Source organism: Oncorhynchus gorbuscha, linkage group LG08 (genome assembly GCF_021184085.1).
Source record: "Oncorhynchus gorbuscha isolate QuinsamMale2020 ecotype Even-year linkage group LG08, OgorEven_v1.0, whole genome shotgun sequence".
NCBI classification, from domain to species: Eukaryota; Metazoa; Chordata; class Actinopteri; order Salmoniformes; family Salmonidae; genus Oncorhynchus; species Oncorhynchus gorbuscha.
In genome coordinates this window covers 45,648,807-45,672,904 of record NC_060180.1, presented here as the reverse complement: position 1 = coordinate 45,672,904, position 24,098 = coordinate 45,648,807, and the positions used below count along the sequence as shown (strand labels likewise).

General features: G+C 44.7%; 1 protein-coding gene across 2 annotated transcripts in view; it reads left to right on the top strand.

Moving 5' to 3' along the window:
* LOC124041724 (CDK5 and ABL1 enzyme substrate 1-like) overlaps positions 1–13,900 on the top strand; it is a 30,214-nt gene extending 16,314 nt beyond the window's left edge. For both annotated transcript variants that reach the window (XM_046359643.1, XM_046359644.1), the window contains 6 exons: positions 5,955–6,060; positions 6,161–6,320; positions 6,954–7,060; positions 11,081–11,187; positions 11,435–11,642; positions 13,124–13,900. In XM_046359643.1, coding sequence (XP_046215599.1) covers positions 5,955–6,060; positions 6,161–6,320; positions 6,954–7,060; positions 11,081–11,187; positions 11,435–11,642; positions 13,124–13,264 — 829 coding nt within the window. In that variant the 3' untranslated portion in view covers positions 13,265–13,900. The remainder of the gene's footprint in view (positions 1–5,954; positions 6,061–6,160; positions 6,321–6,953; positions 7,061–11,080; positions 11,188–11,434; positions 11,643–13,123) is intronic.
* The last annotated feature ends 10,198 nt before the right edge of the window (positions 13,901–24,098 follow it).

Below are 24,098 nucleotides of genomic sequence, written 5' to 3'. Positions count from 1 at the left end.
AGCTGAAATATCACTTTTACATAGTGGGCTCCACAATTACTGGCACCCCTGACTGGCAATGCACACCAAATACTTAAAGCAATATAATTATAGAGAAACTCAAAATACCAAAATGTGAGAAATAATGTACTCAATGTTTCAATGGAACCAACCAGAATCATACAATTATTTAATACAAAATACATTTCACCAAAATCAAGGCTTCAAGCAATCCTCATTTAGTACTTAGTGCAACCACCTCTGGCAAGGATAACAGCATGGAGTCTTTTCCTGTGATGTTTGAGAAGGTTAAGGAACACATTTGGAGGGATTTTGGACCATTCTTCTATGCAGATCCTTTCAAGATCCTTCACATTCTTGGGTTTGCACTTATCAACTGCCCTCTTTCACTCAGCCCACAGGTTTTCGATTGGATTGAGTTTCTGCGACTGAGATGGCCATGGCAGAACATTGATTTTGTTGTCACAGAACCATTTCTGTGTGGATCTTGAGGTACGTTTTGGATCGTTGTCTTGTTGGAAAGTCCACCTACGGCCAAGTCCCAGCCTTCTGGCAAAGGCAACCAGATTGTCAGCCAAAATTGCCTGATACTTTGTGGAATTCCTTATGCCATCAATCTTAACCAATGCCCATGGATCTCTGGGAATTAAAACAGCCCCAAAACATCACTGACCCACAACCATATTTCACAGTGGATATGAGGTGCCTCTCCTAGTATGCATCTCTGTTTCAACGCCAAACATGCTGTACCTGACCAAAATGTTCAATGTTGGGCTCATCTGACCAGAGCACCTTCTTCCAGTCATAATTTAAATGACGTTTGCCAACTTCAAGTGATTGTGTCTTAGGGTCAGAAAAGGCTTTCTTCTGGCAACCCTTCCACAGAGCCTGTGGTTGTGGAAGTGGTGTCTGATGGTGCTTTTTGAAACCTGGTGACCCCAAGACGCCACCAAGGCCTGCAATTCTTTCACAGTGATTATTGGGGATTATGTTGGTTCTCTCACCATCCTCCTCCCTCTCCTGGGGGGCAAAATGTATTTGCGTCCTCTACCCGTGAGGTTTAACTGTTCCATATCGTTTGAGTTTTTCAATTATTTCCCTGACAGTGCTCAGTGGTATATTCAATCGTTTGTTGATCTTCTTGTAGCCATTACCAGATTTATGAAGGTCTACGACAATCTGTCTCTTTTGAACCTCCAGTTATTTTGTTTTCTTCATGGTGTTGGATGGCAAAGAGATGTTTCATGCCTTTTACTTCATTTTTATACCCTAATTGCTCAATATAGTTCCTTAAGACTTAGATAAACTGAAATAAGTTTAATTTATTTCCTGGATTTAAATTTGTTAATGTTATTTACAATAATCTTTAAGGGTGCCATTAAAATTGTGAAACCTCGATTTGGAGGGCATTGCATTTGAATTAAGTCAATAAATGATTTTGGTGGGTTCCATTGAAACATTAATAAAGTACAGTCTTTCTCACATGTTGGTATTTTGAGTTTTATCTCTACAATTATATTGTTTATATTTTTACAAGTATTGTATGTGCATTGCCCGTCAGGGGTGCCAGTAATTTTGGAGTCCACTAAGTATTCAGACCCTTTACTCATGTCTTTGTTGAAGCACCTTTGGCAGCGATTACAGCCTCGAGTCTTCTTGGGTATGACACTACAAGCTTGGCACACCTGTATTTTGTGAGTTTCTACCATTCTTCTCAGCAGATTTTCTCAAGCTTTGTCAGGTTGGATGGGGAGTGTGCCTGCACAGCGATTTTCAGGTCTCTCCAGGGATGTTCAATCGGGATGAAGTCCGTGCTCTGGCTGGGCCACTTAACGACATTCAGAGACTTGTCCTGATGCCACTCCTGCATTGTCTTGGCTGTGTGCTTAGGGTCGTTGTTCTATTGGAAGGTGAACCTTCGCCCCAGTCTGAGGAACTGAGTACTCTGGAACAGGTTTTCAAGGATTTCTCTGTACTTACAGTTGAAGTCGGAAGGTTACATGCATACACTTGGGTTGGAGTCATTATAACTTGTTTTTCAATCACTCCACACATTTCTTGTTAACAAACTAGTTGGTGAGGACATCTACTTTGTGCTTGAGAAGTAATTTTTCCCACAATTGTTTACAGACAGATTATTTCACTTATAATTCACTGTATCACAATTCCAATGGGTCAGTTTATATACACTAATTTGACTGTGCCTTTAAACAGCTTGGAAAATTCCAGAAAATAATGTCATGGCTTTAGAAGCTTCTGATAGGCTAATTGACGTCAATTTAGAGGTGTACCTGTGGATGTATTTCAAGGCCTACCTTCAAACTCAGTGCCTCTTTGCATGACATCATGGGAAATTCAAAAGAAATCAGCCAAGACCTCAGAAAAAATATTGTTGACCTCCACAAATCTGGTTCATCCTTGGGAGCTATTTCCAAACGCCTGAAGGTACCACATTCATCTGTACAAACAATAGTACACAAGTATACGTGTTCTGTCTCCTGGAGATTAACATACTTTGGTGCGAAAAATGCAAATCAATCCGAGAACAACAGCAAAGGACCTTGTGACGATGCTGGAGGAAACAGGTACAAAAGTATCTATATCCACAGTAAAATGAGTCCTATATCGACATATTCTGAATGGCTGCTCAGCAAAGGAAGGAGCCACTGCTCCATAACCGCCATAAAGCCAGACTACGGTTTGCAACTGCACATGGGGACAAAGATCAAACTTTTTAGAGAAATGTTCTCTGGTCTGATGAAACAAAAATAGAACTGTTTGTCCTTAATGACCATCATTATGTTTGGAGGAAAAATGGAGAAGATTGCAAGCCGAAGAACACCATCCCAACCGTGAAGCACGGGGGTGGCAGCATCATGTTGTGGGGGTGCTTTGCTGCAGTAGGGACTGGTCCACGTCACAAAATAGATGGCATCATGAGGTAGGAAATTTGTGTGGATATATTGAAGCAATATCTCAAGGCATCTGTCCGGAAGTTAAAGCTTGGTTGCAAATGGATCTTCCAAATGGACAATGACCCCAAGCGTACTTCCAAAGTTGTGGCAAAATGGCTTAAGGACAACAAACTCAAGGTTTTGGAGTCGCACTTCACAAAGCCCTGACCTCAATCCTATAGAAAATTTGTGAGCAGAACTGAAAAAGTGTGTGCAAGCAAGGAGGCCTACAGAGGTATTCAACCGGGGGCACCTTATTTAACCAGCGACTCCGTTACACCATCTCTGTCAGGAGGAATGGGCCAAAATTCACCCAACTTATTGTGGGAAGCTTGTGGAAGGTTACCTGAAACATTTGACCCAAGTTAAACAATTTAAAGGCAATGCTACCAAATACTAATTGAGTGTATGTAAACTTCTGACCCACTGGGAATGTGATGAAAGAAATAAAAGCTGAAAGAAATCATTCTCTACTATTATTCTGACATTTTCACATTCTTAAAATAAAGTGGGGATCCTAACTGACCTAAGACAGGGATTTTTTACTCTGATTAAATGTCAGGAGTTGTGAAACTGAGTTTAAATGTATTTGGCGAAAGTGTATGTAATCTTCCGACTTCAACTGTAGCTCCGTTCATCTTTTCCTCGATCCTGATTAGTTTCCCAGTACTCGGTACTTTGTTGGAGCACCTTTGGCAGCGATTTCAGCCTCGAGTCTTCTTTGGTATGACACTATAAGCTTGGCTAGTCTCCCAGTCCTTGCCTCTGAACAACATCCCCACAGCATGATGCTGCCACCACCATGCTTCACCGTAGGGATGGTGCCAGGTGAAACGTGACGTTTGGCAATCTCCAAGTGGGCTGTTATGTGCCTTTTACTGAAGAGTGACTTCCGTCTGGCCACTCTACCATAAAGGCCTGATTGTTGAAGTGCTGCAGAGATGCTTGTCCTTCTTGTAGGTTCTCCCATCTCTACAGAGGAACTCTTGAGGTCTGTCAGAGTAACCATCGGGTTCTTGGTCTTCTCCCTGACCAAGGCTCTTCTCCCCCGGTTGCTCAGTTTGGCATGGCGGCCAGCTCTAAGAAGAGTCTTGGTGGTTTAAACTTCTTCCATTTAAGAATAATGGAGGCCACTGTGTTCTTGGGGACCTTCAATGCTGCAGAAATGTTTTGGTACCTTTCCCTAGATCTGTGGCTCGACAAAATCCTGTCTCGGAGCTCTACTGGCAATTCGTTTGACCACATTGGATTGGTTTTTGCTCTGATGTGCACTGTCAACTGTGGGACCTTATATAGACGTGTGTGTGTGTGTGTTTGTGTGCCTTTCCAAATCATGTCCAATCAATTGAATTTACCACAGGTAGACTCCAATCAAGTTGTCGAAACATCTCAAGGATGATCAAGGGAAACAGGAATCCTGTGCTCAATGTTGAGTCTCATAGCAAAGGGTCTGAATACTTATGTAAATAAGGTATTTCTGTTTTTTTTATTTTTCATAAATGTGCCGAAATTTCTTAAAACCGGTTTTCACTGTCATTTAGGGGTATTGTGTGTATATTGAGGATTTTTATTTATCTAATCCATTTTAGAATAAGGCTGTAATGTAACAAATTGTGGAAAAAGTCAAGCAGTCTGAATGCACTGTAGAACTAGACTAGGAACAAGTTCAAGCTTCTGTCTGGTATGACTTTTTCCTTCATTTTCTCCCTTTCTTGCCCCAATTAGAGTTGTTATTGATTTACGACAGTGTTCATAATAACTATTTATGGCACCGGAGAATTCTGGGAACCTAGAATACGTTTGGCTTCTCTTATGTTCTCTATCTGGTCCAATTCCACATTCCTTTCTTTAGAGCCGTCTCCTGTTGTTAATATTAAAAAGAACATAGTTTTCATTGCTCACTCCTGAACTGGAGGTCTCTTTGTAACCTTGATAATTGTTAATTTAAAAAAAAACATTTGAATACATTTAGGTCTGATTCTGCTTGTTTAGATTGTTGTTTAATCTCTGTGAAAAGGCAGTTCTATTTTATTTTTTTGCCCCTCGTTTCTTATGAATTCATCCCTCAGCCTCTTGACAAGATCCTCTTTGTTTCCTTCCACTACTGTGTTCTCTGTTTCATCCTTTGACAGACTGCAACCCCTGGCTTTCCTGGCTTGCTTAGTTTCCTCCCTTCCTTAAAGTTTTCTGCCTTGGGATCTTTGTGTGTGTGTGTGATGCATCGGTCAGCAAGATTTTCCCATGTGCCAGATAATGCTGTTTTCATCACAGCTCCACCTCAGACAGTCTGCCATCTAATTCTAATAACAATGGTCATGTGATGGCCATCTGTGTGTCATTGTAAAGCAGTCACGCTTGTCCAGTGGCCTTTCCCTGCCATCGCTACTGTAACCACCACATACCTTTTCTGTCAAATCAGTCTGGTGAACGTCCATGAAGGGATGAGCGTTTAATAATAATGCATTTTTTTCTAGAACATCTGCTCAAGGCTGTAACCCGACGGGTCATTTCCAACGACTGTGTACCACTGACACAGTTTCAGCTCAGTGCAGTACTACATTTCCTTCTTTAGTCGAGCATGTGACCCGCTTTTTTTATTTTTCGAAATCTAACACACTGATATGAAATGTAGAGTACTGGTGATGCAACCGCCCGCATTCCTTCAACCCTACTTGGCAGAATGCTCCAGTATGCCCGTATTAAACCACACTCTCATTTCAACCCTCGCTGTATACATTTTAGGATTCCAAATTCTAACAAAGATCACCAACCCAGTCAGAGATCGCATACAGGTAATCTGAGAATCTAATTGGGTTAGTGCAGTGCTCTACAAATCAATAACAAGCACATTTTAACAGTGTGTAAAAAAAATATAAAAAAATAAATGGAACTAGATGGACAGAGTTAGAAATGCTGAGGTGGAGTCTAGACAGCAGACTGTTTGGCAGGGGGTGTGGGCTTTTATGGGAAGGGATGTCTAAAGGTGTTGCGCCCTGGCAGGGATGTGAAACTGGAAAGCGGGCGGCAGCGGCACCCCTCGGGCGGGGTCAATGCCAAGGAGATGGTGATCGGGCTGGAGGGAGTGGAGCTGGGGGCCGACGGAAAGGTGAGAGAGGACTGGAGACAAACCCTGTGTGAAAGCCTGAACACGAGCCCCTTAATTAACAGTAACATGCTCTTGAAAATGTGTCTCTCTTTCTCCACAGACTGTGTCGTACACCCAGTTCCTGTACCCCACCAACGCCCTGGGCAGCGGTCGCAGGAACACCATAGACTCCGTGTCGTCCTTCACTCAGTCTCGTAACGTCAGCCACCGCAGTCTCAGCCTGGCCCGGGCCAACAGCAACCAGAGCAGCATCGACACGGGTCAGTCGTATGAGTGTGTGGAACCTCTGGAGTAGTTGTAGCGTTTCGTACAGGTCAGTGTGTGGATCCTCCATGCTAGAGAGAGGCCCCTGAATATGAGTAGGCCTGTCAGAGTGGGTGTGATACATATCACGTTTTCCGAGGCATAACCATCCGCAGTGTGGCTTTTTTAGATGAATCAATTACATGTTCAACATTGAGGGCTTGTATTCATAGTCACTTTACCCCTACCTACATGTACAAATGACCTCGACTAACCTGTAGCCCCGCACATTAACTCGGTACCGGTACCCGTACCCCCTGTATATAGCCTCCACATTGACTCGGTACCGGTACCCCCTGTATATAGCCTCCACATTGACTCGGTACCGGTACCCCCTGTATATAGCCTCGTTATTGTTATTTTGTTACTTTTTATTTATTTTCTTAACTCCATTGTTGCTTAAGGGCTTGTCAGTAAGCATTTCACTGTAAGATCTACCTGTTGTATTCGGTGCATGTGACAAATAACATTTGATTTAATATGACTATGTATTAGAAGAAGTTGAAAAACACTGTATATTCTTAATTCTTGTCCCCAGTGTTTGTTTGTCCTTGGCTCATTGTGTGACTCTGTCATTTTGTCCCCTACAGGGAACGATCTGGGGGACTTGATCCGGGAGTACGACCCTAATCTGTTGGACGATCCCCAGTGGCCGTGTGGGAAACACAAGCGGGTCCTAATCTTCCCCTCATACATGGTGAGATACCCCTCTGCTTACCAGGCCTGGGTTCAAACAGCATTTGTTTTTGAATACTTTGAGATTTTGAATTGAGCCTGCCTTTAGTGCCGCATGAACAGGGATTGTACTCCATTGTGCCAGACAAGCACAGCTAAAGTATTTGAAAGATTTGGGGCCTATCTTGTTTTTTCAGATTATTATCAACATTTTTCAAAATAAATAGTTGTCAGAGACAACCTAAGAGAAACAACGAACCAGCTCCAATTTATTATCACAGACCAGAGGTGACGACAAATGTTCCAATTTTTTCCCTGGGGCCCAGAGTTTTTCCTGATCTGGTAACCGAACCAGATAAAACTCTGGACCGCATGACAGTGATTCGTCAGTTGCAAAAAAAGGTTTTATGTGGGCTATGATGGCCCCAGAGTTTCAAAAAAAAATCAGGCCACATGGTTTTTAAAAAAAACTGCTGAAAAAACTTCTGTCCCTAGGGGGGGATGAAAACCCTGTCAAACTGCAGCAACCTTGTACTTGTTCATGTGAATTATATTTTAAAACCAGACTCGTGGGGGTTTCCTCGACACAGAGATGTAACGGATGTGAAACAGCTAGCTTAGTTAGCGGTGGTGCGCGCTAAATAGAGTTTCAATCGGTGACGTCACTTGCTCTGAGACCTTGAAGTAGTAGTTCCCCTTGCTCTGCAAGGGCCGCGGCTTTTGTGGAGCGATGGGTAACGATGCTTCGAGGGGTGACTGTTGTTGTGTGCAGAGGGTCCCTGGTTCGCGCCTGGGTATGGGCGAGGGGACGGTCTAAAGTTATACTGTTACAGAGACAACAATTACAATAGAACTCACAGGGCTGACTTTTCTTCATGCAGGTTTGCATCGTGTATGCCTATGGAACTGTAGGCCTAATTCAAAATGAACTTGTTCCATGTCATCACTATTGTGTTGATTTAGATTATTTCCAGTTAATACTTCTGGATTAAAAAGTTCTAGGTAGCCAGCCCAAGTTCGAATCTAAAACCCAATTGGATCACATTCACATATTCTCCTATCACAAACAGATGAGCTATAAATACATAATGTTACCACTTTGTTTACCCTGCCCGGAAGGACAGGGCGCATAGTAGGCTGTGTTAGTAGCCTACAGCAGAGGTATTCAACCGGGGGCACCTTATTTAACCAGCGAAACAGATTTGAGTGAAAATGTGTTTAGTGACCTTTCTAGCTAATAGACTATGTTAGAGTTTTCACTTCCTCTTCCAATTATAATGCTAGCAGGTCAAAATACCAAATCTACCAAATCTATTTACTTTAAAATGTTGGCTACTTCTTAATTCCCCTGGTATTTTTATTTAGACATGAATATTTATTTATTTTTTGCTAAAGTATGATAGGGGTCCCTGGGTCGGCGGTTTTCCTGGGAGTGGGTCCCTGGGTCGGCGGTTTTCCTGGGAGTGGGTCCCTGGGTCGCCGGTTTTCCTGGGAGTGGGTCCCTGGGTCGCCGGTTTTCCTGGGAGTGGGTCCCTGGGTCGGCGGTTTTCCTGGGAGTGGGTCCCTGGGTCGCCGGTTTTCCTGGGAGTGGGTCCCTGGGTCGCCGGTTTTCCTGGGAGTGGGTCCCTGGGTCGGCGGTTTTCCTGGGAGTGGGTCCCTGGGTCGGGCGGGGGAGTGGGTCCCTGGGTCGGCGGTTTTCCTGGGAGTTTTTTTCCTGGGAGTTTTCCTGGGAGTGGGTCCCCGGGTCCGGTTTCTGGGAGTCGGGTCGGCGGTTTTCCTGGGAGTGGGTCCCCGGGTCGGCGGTTTTCCTGGGAGTCCCCGGGTCCCCTGGGAGTCCCCGGCGGTTTTCCTGGGAGTCCCCGGGTCCCCCCGGGGCGGTTTTCCTGGGAGTGGGTCCCCGGGTCGGCGGTTTTCCTGGGAGTGGGTCCCCGGGTCGGCGGTTTTCCTGGGAGTGGGTCCCCGGGTCGGCGGTTTTCCTGGGAGTGGGTCCCCGGGTCGGCGGTTTTCCTGGGAGTGGGTCCCCGGGTCGGCGGTTTTCCTGGGAGTGGGTCCCCGGGTCGGCGGTGTTCCTGGGAGTGGGTCCCCGGGTCGGCGGTGTTCCTGGGAGTGGGTCCCCGGGTCGGCGGTGTTCCTGGGAGTGGGTCCCCTGGGAGTGGGTCCCCGGGCGGTGTTCCTGGGAGTGGGTCCCCGGGTCGGCGGTTTTCCTGGGTGTGGGTCCCCGGGTCGCCGGTTTTTCTGGGACTGGGTCGACGTGCGTTGTACCCCGGCCCCTGCGACCTGTGATCTCCGTAATCTGATTGGTCAAGACACGCACAGAACCTGCAGCCCTCCGATGCGAAGGACAGATCAATTTTGCGTGAGTTGACAAATTGAGGCAAATCAGCCTAAAAAAACTGTACTTTGTTCCTATGTTTGAACTCTTTTGCATCGATACTTTTATTTTTTTTTGGTAAGTCCTCGGGCAAATGCCAGCTTGACACACGTTTGCGCGTGGCTCTACCTCATACTGCATCAACTGAACTCACTGTAAGTCCAAAGACGCTGTCTGACCATTCTAATCAGAAAGGTCATTGGCCCAATCCCTGGTTCAGCTCACACTCCTACTTGTGTGTGAATACACTCCCTGTCTCTCTATTCAGTAGAGCTTTAAACAGCCACTTCATAATAGCTATGGTGTGTTAGAAATGGCCCCCTATTCCCTGTATAGTGCACTATTTTTGACCAAAGCCCATAGGGAGTTGGTCAAAAGTAGTGCACTAAGTCTGGAATAGGGTGCCATTTCAGACTCACCTCTGTTGTTTATCCGCTCCACTCCTTTTCCTGTGACACTGTTACTTAATCACTTTCTCATGTCCAGAATTTGGCAAGGGAACGCTCGTTTTGTGTTCAAATCAAAGCAACAACAACAGACTCCCAGTTCATTTCTCATTTGGCTCCGTTGGTGTTATCTAGGCTGGTAGAATAGACAGACCAGACTTGAAGTGTTCAGTTAAGGCTAGACAGTTTTTTTCCTTCTCTCTTATCTTCCTCCCATTGCGAAATAACAATAGCTATTGTGTTTTCCCTCGAGGAATGTGACCAGTAGATGCTGAACGTTTCACTGCACAATCAGTCACTGTGCTAATCTAAGCCTTTTATCTTTATTGAACTGATCATTCAAGTCTGCTACTAATTGTAGAGTGGGATAGAAATCATTTTAGTACATTTAGTTTCCTTTGCGGTAAAGGATAAATCTATACATTTACAGTCCCTTCGTTTTAGAAATGCTCCCTCTAGTTTTCCCAGGGCCCACAGTAGCCACAGATTTGCTGCAGTAGGCAAATTTTGGTTGGTGCAAAATACTTTAGTATATTTTGGATTCAGATAGGGAGCAATGCAAGTTTGAACAAAGCAAATTACTTACCATGAGCCAACTTGGGCAATATGTTGTTTTGATTATCACTCTCCTATCACATACCTCGATTCGTGGGGGGTCAACTCCAGTGCTCCTTCTATCTTCCTAAATAACGGACATGAACCTCTGACCTGAAATAAAGTTAAATGGCTCAGTTAAAGTACATCAACGGAACGTACAGAGCTTGGAAATGTAAAGCGTCGTAAACGTTCTGGAATATTATTCTATCTTATCGTGGGACATGTACGGTGTGCCACCCAATGTTACCTGTCTCCAGAGGAGGCTGGTTGGAGCAGCTATAGGGGGAAGGGCTCATTGTGATGGCTGGAACAGAATACATGGAACCCTATCAAACCTATTGGAAACCACGTTTCACTTCGTTCTATTAGTTCCATTCCAATAGCTCCTCCCACCAGCCTCCTCTGCCTGACTCCAATATCTCGTGCACCGTCTCTGACACTCAACCACCACCTCAATGAAACCTAACCCTGAATCTAAAGGTCACATCACCTTCCATAGTGAGATTGATGCTTCTCTGTGTCCTCTTCTACATATACAATGATCTAATACTTGCACAATTTTACAGACAGCAGAGCTTGACATCAGAGCGTGTCTTTCTGACACCAATACTTTGATCTCTCTTTTCAGACTACAGTCATAGAGTACGTCAAGCCTTCTGACCTCAAGAAGGACATGAACGAGACATTCAAGGAGAAGTTCCCCCACGTACGGCTGACCCTCAGCAAAGTCCGGAGGTAGGGACGTCTACGCGACACATACGTTTCAGTATGATGTTGAAAAGATCATTTTTGGGTCAGCCTTATTTGAACCCCTTGTGGTTAATCGTATCAACAGTAGTTCCTGGCAGACATTGGGGACACTGGTACTTTTGGGGTTTTCTTTTTTTTTCTTTAGCATTGACCTCTCTGCATTTGTCTGTTATCGCCGGCCTTCACCACCTTCCACCCCCCCTCTCTACCTTCCTCTCCATCTCTTCACCAGTCTGAAGAGAGAGATCCGTAAGTTAGCCCAGGAGGAGTGTGGCTATGAGGAACCCACCGTAGCCATGGCCTTTGTCTACTTCGAGAAGCTGGTCCTCCAGGGGAAACTCAACAAGCAGAACCGCAAACTCTGTGCCGGCGCCTGCGTCCTGCTCGCCGCCAAGATCAGCGGAGACCTCAAGAAACACGAGGTCAAGCAGCTCATAGATGTAAGTGTCGTCGCCATCTCTTAGTGCATTAGGCTTCGGCTCTTGAGCAGCCTGGTGGAAGTCATGGGTGCTTTCCGGTCACGCCGACAAACAGCGATTCTGCACGGAATATACTATTTGTTATATCTTAACAATCCCTTTAGACGTGGTTCCTTTGAAGTTACACACTTTTTCAGATATCGGCTGTTATGTAGTCTGTGTAGAATCTGCTTTTATCTGTGTGACAGAAAAGCACCACATGACAGATGGCAAAGTGGCTAGCATAGGGATCATAGACAATATTATATTTTTTGTAGTCGCTCTCCACTGAGTTTACAAAACATTATGAACACCTGGCCAGGTGAAAGCTACAGTGCCGTGAAAAAGTATTTTCTACCTTTCTGATTTTCTCTTTTTTGTATATTTTTGAATCAGTCTCTCACATTGCTGTCGAGGAATTTTGGCCGACTTTTCTTACGTACAGAACTGCTTTAACTCGGCGACATTTGTGGGTTTCAAGCATGAACTGCTTGTTTCAAGTCCTGCCACAACATCTCAATTGGGATCAGGTCTGGACTTTGACTAAGCCATTCCAAAACTTCAAATTTGTTGCTTTTTAGCCATTTTCATGTAGACTTGATTGTGTGTTTTGGATCGTTGTCTTGCTGCACGACACAGCTGTGCATCAGTTTCAGCTCACAGACTGATGGCCTGACATTATCCTGTTGAATCCCAGTTGAGATGTTGTGGCAGGACTCGAAACGAACAGGTAATGCTTGAAATGTCACAAATGTCGCTGCCAACATTCCTCCACAACAATGTGGGAGACTGATCGACAACTACAGGAAGCGTTTGGTTGGAGTCATTGCAGCTAAAGTTGGCACAACCAGTTATTGTGTGTAAGGGATAAATTACTTTTCAGACGGGGGCAGTGGGGGTTGCATAACTTTTGTTTATGAAATAAGTATGCAATTGTTGTGTTATTTTTTTTTCACGCAGGTTCCCTTTATCCAGTATTAGGTTTTGGTTGAAGATCTGATAACATTCAGTGTAGAAAATGACAAATGAGGCAAATGCTTCTCATGGCACTGTATGATCTCTTACTGATGTCACTTGTTAAATCTACTTCAATCAGTGTAGATGAAGGGGAGAAGACGGGTTAAAGAAGGACTTTTAAGCCTGGAGACAATTGAGACATGGATTGTGTTTGTATGTGTGCCATTCAGAGGGTGAAGGGGCAAGACAAAAGATTTTAAGTGCCTTTTGAACAGGGTATGGTAGTAGGTGCCAGGTTTACCGGTTTGTGTCGAGAACTGCAACTTTGCTGGGTTTTTCACACTCAACCGTTTCCCTTGTGTGTCAAGAATGGGGAGGGGGCAACTCAATATTAGGAAGGTGTTCTGAATGCTTTGTACACTCAGTGTGTATTACAGGATATAGGAAGTAATCAAGTGGGTTAGTTTGTACATTTTCTCATCTCCCTTTTTTTCTCTGATGTGTAGAAACTGGAGGAGAGGTTTCGTGTGAACAGGAGGGAGCTGATAGCCTTTGAGTTCCCTGTGTTGGTGGCCCTGGAGTTCAACCTGCACCTGCCTGAGAACGAGGTCATGCCACACTACAGACGCCTCGTCCAGACCTCCTAGCATTAGTGACCCATCAGGAGGAGCACCCACACCCAGCCCTCCTGATCCAGGACCAGTAGACCCACCCCACCTCACCGAGTCCCACAACCAGCTGGTCTCCCTGCAGCCTGGAGATCCATAGGGTTGGAGCTCCTCTACACTCTACTGCAGGCCACATTCATATGTACATTTTCGGATCGAGACTTGAAAGCAGCCAAAGTTACCCATATTCTTCTCCGACTTTTACTTCTACTTTCTTTAACACTATCTACACCTTCAAAAGATTGGTAGCTGAAAGTTGGCGAAAGCTGTTCATAACAATTAATTTTTTGTTGTTGTAATCCTTGCTTGGCATGTTTTGGTTGCCTTATGATTGTCGTGGAGAATGACGCAAACCTGTCGCGTGGCCGATTTTGACAGGACTGTTATCCCAGTAACTCTGTGCTTTTTGAAAAACGTTTTCCAGTCTCTCCTCGCTAGAAGTGCACTTTTTGAATATTGCAGACATGGATAGAGGCCATTTTCGGAGACACTTGACTGGGTGAGGGTTGTGAAACAAACTCATTCAGATCAATTTGAGCTGACTCAAACCCCAGAAGGGAAGTTGATCTAAATAGCTTTCAATATATTTTCTAATCCATTTCCTTTTTCATTTTCCCAGCCACCAATCCCACGATCCGCATGACAATTTATCGACACAACCTTTTTGATTGCAAAATACTTACAGATTTAATAGGATTTTATATGGTACATTATTCAGTACATTTAAGTATTCTTGTTTTCTACCTGTTGAGTGCTTGCTTTGGACATTATGTGACTGGGCCCACTCTTATCATTCAATGTGTAATCTCCTGTGCTCTATGTTAGAGTGTATCATCGGCACGTTTCCAGTGTTTTACTGGAGTGGGTGGAAAGGTATCAGAAGTAGGGCACGATGTTGCCAATGCTACAGCTCTGATCTTGAAACTGAACTTGAATTAACGTCATAATCAAAATATCTGTCAAGACTTGACTAAGTGTTTGATATGGCAGGTGATGAATTTGTCACGGTCACAATATGATTGTGCCATCTGTCTTTTATGACGATTGGTTCCAGTTCTAAGGTCACCATTATTATGGTCCCAGTCAGTATTAAATAGAACGTTGTTGCCCTGCCCGCCTATAGGGAAAATAATCTTGGCTCACAGCAAAAACTTGACCTTTTTTCAAACACAATTTTCTTGTTGTCTGTTTGATTTTGTCAATTACAAAATAACAGTTAAGAAAAATAAAATGTCATTGCCTGCTCCCAAGCGTTCTCACTACTTAGAAAATCATAATATTGTAGGGCTTCCCTCATGCCCCTTTTCATGAAGGTGCTAATGTTAGCAACGTGAGTGCTAGCTAGCTACCAACCAGAACATTAAACTAGCCAAGACCAACAACACAAACAAACGGACTATAAAGCTACAAGTAGTGATTGGAGTTACACACGGACTATACTACATTAGTTAAATGTCTTTCTGACCTGTGATGAAATGTTTTCCAAACAAATGGCTATGTGTAGCCTACTTGGACACTGGGTCACCACAATTTCCCACACTCCCACACTGAATAGTCTGAAGCCACAGGGCTCTTCTCGCATGCGCTATTTCCCTACGTGGGAGCATTGCAAACCGTAGGCCGGGATTTACCTGGTTACATGTACATAAGCATGTACAGCGCATTCGGAAAGTATTCAGACCCCTTTACTTTTTCCACATTTTATGTTACAGCCTTATTATAAAACTGATCCTCATCAATCTACGTAAGTATTCAGACCCTTTACTCAGTACTTTGTTGAAGCACATTTGACAGCGATTTCAGCCTCAAGTCTTCTTGAGTATGACGCTACAAGCTTGGCACACCTGTATTTGGGGAGTTTCTCCCATTCTCCTCTGCAGATCCTCTCATGCTCTGTCAGGTTGGATGAGGAATGTTGCTGCACAGCTATTTTCAGGTTACATTTACATTACATTTAAGTCATTTAGCAGACGCTCTTGGGGTGGGGTTTCAGGTGTCTCCGGAAGGTGGTGATTGACTCCGCTGTCCTGGCGTCGTGAGGGAGTTTGTTCCACCATTGGGGGGCCAGAGCAGCGAACAGTTTTGACTGGGCTGAGCGGGAGCTGTACTTCCTCAGTGGTAGGGAGGCGAGCAGGCCAGAGGTGGATGAACGCAGTGCCCTTGTTTGGGTGTAAGGCCTGATCAGAGCCTGGAGGTACTGAGGTGCCGTTCCCCTCACAGCTCCGTAGGCAAGCACCATGGTCTTGTAGCGGATGCGAGCTTCAACTGGAAGCCAGTGGAGAGAACGGAGGAGCGGGGTGACGTGAGAGAACTTGGGAAGGTTGAACACCAGACGGGCTGCGGCGTTCTGGATGAGTTGAAGGGGTTTAATGGCACAGGCAGGGAGCCCAGCCAACAGCGAGTTGCAGTAATCCAGACGGGAGATGACAAGTGCCTGGATTAGGACCTGCGCCGCTTCCTGTGTGAGGCAGGGTCGTACTCTGCGGATGTTGTAGAGCATGAACCTACAGGAACGGGCCACCGCCTTGATATTGGTTGAGAACGACAGGGTGTTGTCCAGGATCACGCCAAGGTTCTTGGCGCTCTGGGAGGACACAATGGAGTTGTCAACCGTGATGGCGAGATCATGGAACGGGCAGTCCTTCCCCGGGAGGAAGAGCAGCTCCGTCTTGCCGAGGTTCAGTTTGAGGTGGTGATCCGTCATCCACACTGATATGTCTGCCAGACATGCAGAGATGCGATTCGCCACCTGGTCATCAGAAGGGGGAAAGGAGAAGATTAATTGTGTGTCGTCTGCATAGCAATGATAAGAGAGACCATGTGAGGTTATGACAGAGCCAAGTGACTTGGTGTATAGCGAGAATAGGAGAGGGCCAAGAACGGAGCCCTGGGGGACACCAGTGGTGAGAGCGCGTGGTGAGGAGACAGATTCTCGCCACGCCACCTGGTAGGAGCGACCTGTCAGGTAGGACGCAATCCAAGCGTGGGCCGCGCCGGAGATGCCCAACTCGGAGAGGGTGGAGAGGAGGATCTGATGGTTCACAGTATCGAAGGCAGCCGATAGATCTAGAAGGATGAGAGGAGAGAGAGTTAGCTTTAGCAGTGCGGAGCGCCTCCGTGATACAGAGGAGAGCAGTCTCAGTTGAATGACTAGTCTTGAAACCTGACTGATTTGGATCAAGAAGGTCATTCAGAGAGAGATAGCGGGAGAGCTGGCCAAGGACGGCACGTTCAAGAGTTTTGGAGAGAAAAGAAAGAAGGGATACTGGTCTGTAATTGTTGACATCGGAGGGATCGAGTGTAGGTTTTTTCAGAAGGGGTGCAACTCTCGCTCTCTTGAAGACGGAAGGGACGTAGCCAGCGGTCAGGGATGAGTTGATGAGCGAGGTGAGGTAAGGGAGAAGGTCTCCGGAAATGGTCTGGAGAAGAGAGGAGGGGATAGGGTCAAGCGGGCAGGTTGTTGGGCGGCCGGCCGTCACAAGACGCGAGATTTCATCTGGAGAGAGAGGGGAGAAAGAGGTCAGAGCACAGGGTAGGGCAGTGTGAGCAGAACCAGCGGTGTCGTTTGACTTAGCAAACGAGGATCGGATGTCGTCGACCTTCTTTTCAAAATGGTTGACGAAGTCATCTGCAGAGAGGGAGGAGGGGGGGGGGGCGGAGGATTCAGGAGGGAGGAGAAGGTGGCAAAGAGCTTCCTAGGGTTAGAAGGTCTCTCCAGAAATGTTCCAAGTCCGGGCTCTGGCTGGGCCACGCAACGACATTGAGACGGTCCTGAAGCCACTCTTGCATTGTCTTGGCTGTGTGCTTAGGGTCGGTGTCCTATTGAAAGGTGAACCTTTATCCTAGTCGGAGGTACTGAGTGTTCTGGAGCAGTTTTTCATCAAGTATCTCTCTGTACTTAGCTCCGTTCATCTTTCCCTCGATCCTGACTAGTCTCCCAGTGCCTGCTGCTGAAAAACATCCCAACAGCATGATGCTGCCACCACCATGCTTCACCGTAAGGATGGTGCCAGGTTTCTTCCAGACTCTTGGCATTCATCTCAAAGAGTTCAATCTTGGTTTCATCAGACCAGACAATCTTGTTTCTCATGGATTGAGTCTTTCGGTGCCTTATGGCAAACTCCAAGCAGGCTGTTCTGTGCCTTTTACTTAGGAGTGGTTTCCGTCTGATTGTTGAAGTCCTGCAGAGATGATTGTCCTTCTGGAAGGTTCTCCCATGTCTACAGAGAAACTGTGGAGCTGTGTCAGAGTGACTATCAGGTTCTTGGTCATCTTCCTGTCCAAGGCCCTTCTCCCCCGATTGCTCAGTTTGGCCTGGTGGCCAGCTCTAAGAAGAGTCTTGGTGGTTTCAAACTTCTTCCATTTAAGAATGATGAAGGCCACTGTGTTCTTGGGGACCTTCAATGCTGCAGAAATGTTTTGGTACACTTCCCTAGATCTGTGCCGCGACAAAATCCTGCCTCTGAGCTCTACAGACAATTCCTTCGACCTCACCGATATGTGCGTTTCCAAATCATGTCCAATCAGTTGAATTTACCACAGGTGGACTCCAAGTTGTAGAAACATCTCAAGGATGAAAAATGGAAATAGGATGCAATTTCGAGTCTCATAGCAAAGAGTCTGAATACTTAAGGTATTTCTGTTTTAATTTTTAAATACATTTGCAACAATTTAAAATAGATTTTCACTTGGTCATTATGCGGTATTGTGTAGAGAATTTAAAAAAAATCTATTTTAGAATAAGGCTGTAACATAACAAAATGTGGTCCGAATACTTTCCGACTGCACTCTACGTAAGAATTTCGCTATACCAGTGATTATTACATCTGCAAATATGTGTTCGTGACCAATCAAATTTGATCGAACAACACAGCAGCTTTTCGGCACGTTTGTTATTTCTTGATAACAAAAAAAATCTACGACGAAGTTGTCTCTTTTACAGTGGGGGTCAATGGGAAAGAATGTTTGTTTTCTCCATTTTGTGGCGTGGTTGAGGGGAATTCCTTCTTATGACATGAATACTGACTCGGAATATGCTAATGCTATTTTTGTGACATCATAGCAGTGTTACCAAGAGTTTCTCTTGAAAAACAGGAAAGTATTGTTTATTTTATCAGATCAAAATCGTGTCTGATTTTAATCGAATTGTAGTCATTTTAATTATACAGAAAATATGGATAGTGCTGAAATCAGGGTGAAATACTATTGTTAGATGTTTTGATTTCTAAACCCAAAGAATTTGTTGTAGGATACACACTTTTTTTACGGTTTGGCAGAAAGCTCATGGTCAACAACACCAGAATACACGTGTGTATGTTTGTAAATATACTGCCTTGCTTGTTCAATTAAAACAAGATTCCTGAAATGTGATTGGCTTCCTCATCATTTTGTGTCACTCTATCCTGCTGGCTGCTGATCTTGGTGACTGGATTTACTGCCATTACATAAGATCTCATCTGGTTCCACTCTTAATATTTATTGCAGAGAACCAATCATCTATTACAATTCAAGCATGCATGATCAGGCAGGGCATGTTTCTCATAGAATCCTACCCACTTGATAACTTAAGGAGGCTTAGCCCCAAGTGTTAAAACACATCTTACGGTGACATTGAGTCTGTCACCTAAAAGGGGATATTATGAATAACTTGTAAATTAGACTATGAATATTAAAGTATATCCCGGGCTCCCGAGTGGTGTAGCGGTCTGAAGCACTGAGTGCAAGAGGCGTCATTTCAGACCCTGATTTGATTCCAGGCGGCATCACAACCGGCTGTAATTGGGAGCCCCATAGGGCAGCGCACAATTGGCCCAGCATCGTCCAGGTTTGGCCGGGGTAGGATGTCATTGTAAATAAGAATTTGTTCTTAACTGACTTGGCTAGTAAAATAAAAATATTTCTTGGCAGTATAGCATTAAAAAAACTACTCTAAGTCAGTGTGACTATTGCCGCGTTCACTTGCTAGTCGGAACTAGGCAACTCGGAAATGTCCGACTTGTTACTGGTGGTAGTTATACCAAAGACAGTACAGTAAAAAGATAGGCAGAAACTGCTTCGCCAATAGAAATCCCCAATCAGGAATTGTAGGTGATAACATGGCGACATCGGCTATCTAAGCTCATGCTGTAGACCCCGATAACGTGTTTTTCTAACTGTCGTCTCGCACCGAACTATGCATGTGCAGGCCATCAAATCAAAGGTACTCCTTCGATATGTTGTTTTACAAAGTTGGAGTAATAACATGTTCAACTAGTTAAGACATTGGCTAGAATCTAGGTTTTGCCTTTAGATTTCGAGGAAATGAACAACTAAGGAAGAATTTACATCTCTCATTGATTTCTCAAACCCCGGCCTGGTCTGCTTCGTTAACGTTCCCGGAAGTCTTGTGATATTGATCTTCTGGGTTTAGGAACTCTGTGGTTATACACTTGCCGGGTTCAACCAGTCAGCAAGTCAGAAATTTCAGACTAGCAAGTGAACACGGTATAAGAAGGCCTGCCAGTGCTATTGAGTGCCCGGCTCTGTCCTACATTGAGCTCAATGCTCATGTTGTTGTGCCAGGCTGTGGCTCTGATGCAATCGGAGAGGAAAGTTTCTCATGAAGGGGAAAAAGGAAAATCGAGCAAACGAGAGGGAGAGAGTTAGCTAGATGGAGAAAGGGAGGGAATGAACAGGTTCTCTCGGGCCACCTGACACATATCCAACCAAGGTAAACAAGGCGGGCAGTCACGTCAGTCCCAGTCTCGTGCTGCAATCAAAACAAACAGTTCCAGGCCTGGCCACGGCCACATGGCCTATATGGCTTAGTCCTCTCCATTGATACTCCTAATACCCCTATCAGTGCCTCATAAAGGGGGCTATTGACTGCCCTCCCTGGGGTCAGCTCACATGTCAGCCACCTCCATTGTACCAAATATGTGTTCCATCGTTTGGGGGAGGCAAGCCCCCCTGGCCTAGTCTATTGCCCTTCCCTCTTTTTAAAATAACATTATGGCTGAAACGGCAGTTTCCCCCCCCCCAGGCCTTTCCCCCCCTCCTCTTGATGTTGTGAGTGATGCAGTGACTCAGGGGTTTTCATTTGTAAACAAGGAAGTGAATGGTGGGAACTGAATGGTGGGTGTTGTGTGGCGTGTTGTGGCTGTCAGTGGGAGAGGGACTCCCTGTTTGTCTGGTCAGCGGGGAGTGGGGCACACAGGGGTGTATTCAGTCAGTGATGTGAAATGTTTTGTATGTTGCAGATAGACATAGAATGAATTGAGCTGACACGATTTCCTATCTAGCTGACAGACATTATTTTATGTAGTCTTAACAATTTAAATTGGATTTTATTTCACCTTTATTTAACCAGGTAGGCTAGTTGAGAAAAAGTTATCATTTACAACTGCGACCTGGCCAAGATGAAGCAAAGCAGTGTGACACATACAACACAGAGTTACACATGGAGTAAACAATAAACAAGCCAATAACACAATAAACAAATCAATGACCACAGAAAAAAGAAAGTCTATATACAGTGTGCGCAAAAGGCATGAGGAGGTAGGCAATAAATAGGCCATAGGAGCGAATCATTACAATTTAGAAGATTAACACTGGAGTGATAAATGAGCAGATGATGTGCAAGTAGAGATTCCGGTGTGCAAAAGTGCAGAAAAGTAAATAAAATAAAAACAGTATGGGGATGAGGTAGGTAGATTTGGTGGGCTATTTAGAGATACACTTCTATGTAAACGTTCAGTAAATTGACATCCCCCTGAACAGGCCCCAGGCAGCCCTGCAGTTGGACTTGTTTGTGAATCTGATCCTCTGCATGTCTGAGATGATTCTCTAGTCCCACTGGGCGGCGGGTAGCCTAAGAGTGTTGGGCCAGTAACTGAAAGTATACTGGTTTGAATGTCCGAGCCGACTAGGTCGAAAATCTGTCTGTGTCCTTCAGCAATGCACTTAACCCTAATTGCTCCTGTAAGTCGCTCTGAATAAGAGGGTCTGCTAAATGACTCATTTTTTTTTACCACAGTCTATTTTGGCATCAACTGAGCCCGGCTCTAACAGATAACCAGTGACTCAAAACAACAGGGCATTAAATGCCTCTCTCACCTTACTCATTAATGGACCCTTTAAAGTGATTCAGTCCAATGTCTCAAGTAGAAAATACAGCCAGTGGCCTGAATCTGAACCCCTAGGATAGTGTTGGCAGCAAATAATGCAACTCAATGACTTGCTAGGTGTAAGGTGTTGACAAGAAGTACGTGGTGCTTTCACGAACCAGCTTTGAGAGATGTGGAGGCGTTTGCAGAATTTGCTTTGGATTCCTGGTAGGCGACGAGCGAGAGACAGCAGGAGCTGATCCTTTGTCTGCTCTTATTATACTCATGTGATGTGTGTTGCTTGAGTAAAGGTTTTTTGTAAGCATACAGGATGTCATTGCGCCAATAAGATGTCACGGCAATGCACGTCAAGCAAAGTGACCTCACAGCAGAGAGGAATGATAATGTGTGACTTTACAGAATTCCTTTTCTCTCTAATTCTTTCACATTAACTACCCCCCCCTTATTCAAGTTGATTAATGGAATAATGCACCAGGTCTACAGCTTGTATGGTAACTGTTGCTGGACAGTAAGTCTTCTCCCTCTCTGTGCCAGTAGAACATTTGACATAACTTGCTTTAGTTTAGTGAGCTGCTGCCTTTTCGTCCCACATTTTCTATATTTCCTTTTGGTAACCATTTTGTTCTGTTAAAACAATGGTGCACTAGAGTACCATAGTATGAGTCATAAAACCTAGCAGTCAAAACAGGGAAAGAGTTCCAATAGTTTTTTTCACCATTCATTTTCCCCCATAGGTGATTTTAGAATCACGTAAAATAAGGGCTGTGTTTCGTGTAAGCTTACCTTGGCGTTTTGATAACCGTATAAATCTGGAGGTATTGTCAACAATCTGAATGGATGGGAAATGCTGTACTTGAATGCCCACAGGACACATCAACCTTGCACCTGAGAGATAGTACAGTATACTGTACGGTTGCTGTTCATAAAACATTACCTTGTTTCACGGCGATATTCACATTCTCAACTTGTAAATCTCATTGAGCGACTGATGCTGAAAACAAGGAAAAGCATGGTGTAAATGACTTTCAATAATTCAGTGTGTCTCTATTCAAATAAACTCAAATAAAGGATTTAAATACATTAATGCAAAGCCTAATGTCTGGTATGTGATTTGCAACTTAGTTGAAAACCAGCTGATGAAATATCAGCAATGGCAAATCAGCTGTACATTACAACCATATTATTCATTTAACAGCATTGTCTGCTAGTGACAGCTGTGTCGTCTGCACTAAGCTGTAGCCGGTCTGGGGTTAAGTACTAGGGCTCAGATGTGCGTGAGCTGGGTCAGGTGCTGGGTCCAGTGAGAGGTGAGCCACACAGGGCTTACATAACACAAGAACCTCGACCCCCCCCCCCTTCAACTCTCGTGTGTTCCCCTCTCCTCCTATGTTCTGTTCCCTACACAGCCCCCCTTTTTTTATCTCTCTCTGACAGATTCAAAGAACAGCCCAAACACTGAGAAAGCTGATGAATAAATGATAAAGTGGCAGGTATCGAAACTAGCAAGTTAGACCACACCCATCTGAAGTGAGGAAATATTGTATAACAGCGACAATAGCCCTACAGATTGCTGAAAAATAAGTCAACACTAACAGTCAGGAGAAGTAGTTCCATGCAGCATACAGCTAGCTCTACTGTGGTATCTGGCGCCACAATGTGGTCTCTTTTTACATAACCCCCTTCAACCATGCCGTTCCTTCTGAACATGTATACTGAATGCAACATGCAACAATTTGAACGATTTTACTGAGTTACAGTTCATATAACAAAATCAGTAAATTGAAATAAATTAGGCCCTAATCTATGGACTTCAAATGACTGGGAATACAGATATGCATCTGTTGGTCACAGACGGCTTAAAAAAAGGTAAAAATAAAAAGGTAAGGATCAGAAAACCAGTCAGTATCTGGTGTGACACCATTTGCCTCATGCAGCGCTATACACATCTCCTTCTCATAGAGTTGATCAGGCTGTTGATTGTGTCCTGTGGAATGTTGAAGCACTCCTCTTCAATGGCTGTGCGAAGTTGCCGAATATTGTCAGGAACTGGAACATACAGTCGTACATCCTAAACGTGACATGTCTGGTGAGTAATGCAGACCATGGAAGAACTGGGACATTTTCAGCTTCCAGGAATTGTGTACAGATCCTTGCGACATGGGGCCGTGCTGAAACATGCGGTGATGGTGGCGGATGAATGTCATGACAATGGGCCTCAGGATCTCATCACGGTATCGCTGTGCATTCAAATTGCCATCAATAAAATGCAATTGTGTTCTTTGTCCATAGCATATGTCTGCCCAAACCATAACCCCACCACGGGGCATTCTGTTCACATTGTTGACATCAGCAAACCGCTCGCCCACACAACGCCATACACGTGGTCTGCGGTTATGAGATGGGTTGGATATACTGCAGAATTCTCTAAGAAGACATTGGAGGTGGCTTAAGGTAGAGAAAGTAACATAGATATCTGTGGCAACAGCTCTAGTGGATATTCCTGCAGTCAGCATGCCAATTTCACGCTCCTTCATAACTTGAGACGTCTGTGTCATTGTGTGAGAAAGTTTTATATTTTAGAGTGGTCTTTTATTGTCCCCAGCACAAGGTGCACCTGTGTAATGATCACAACATTTCATCAGCTTCTTGATGCGCCACACCTGTCAGGTGAATGGATTATTTTGGCAAAGGAGAAATCGTCACTAACA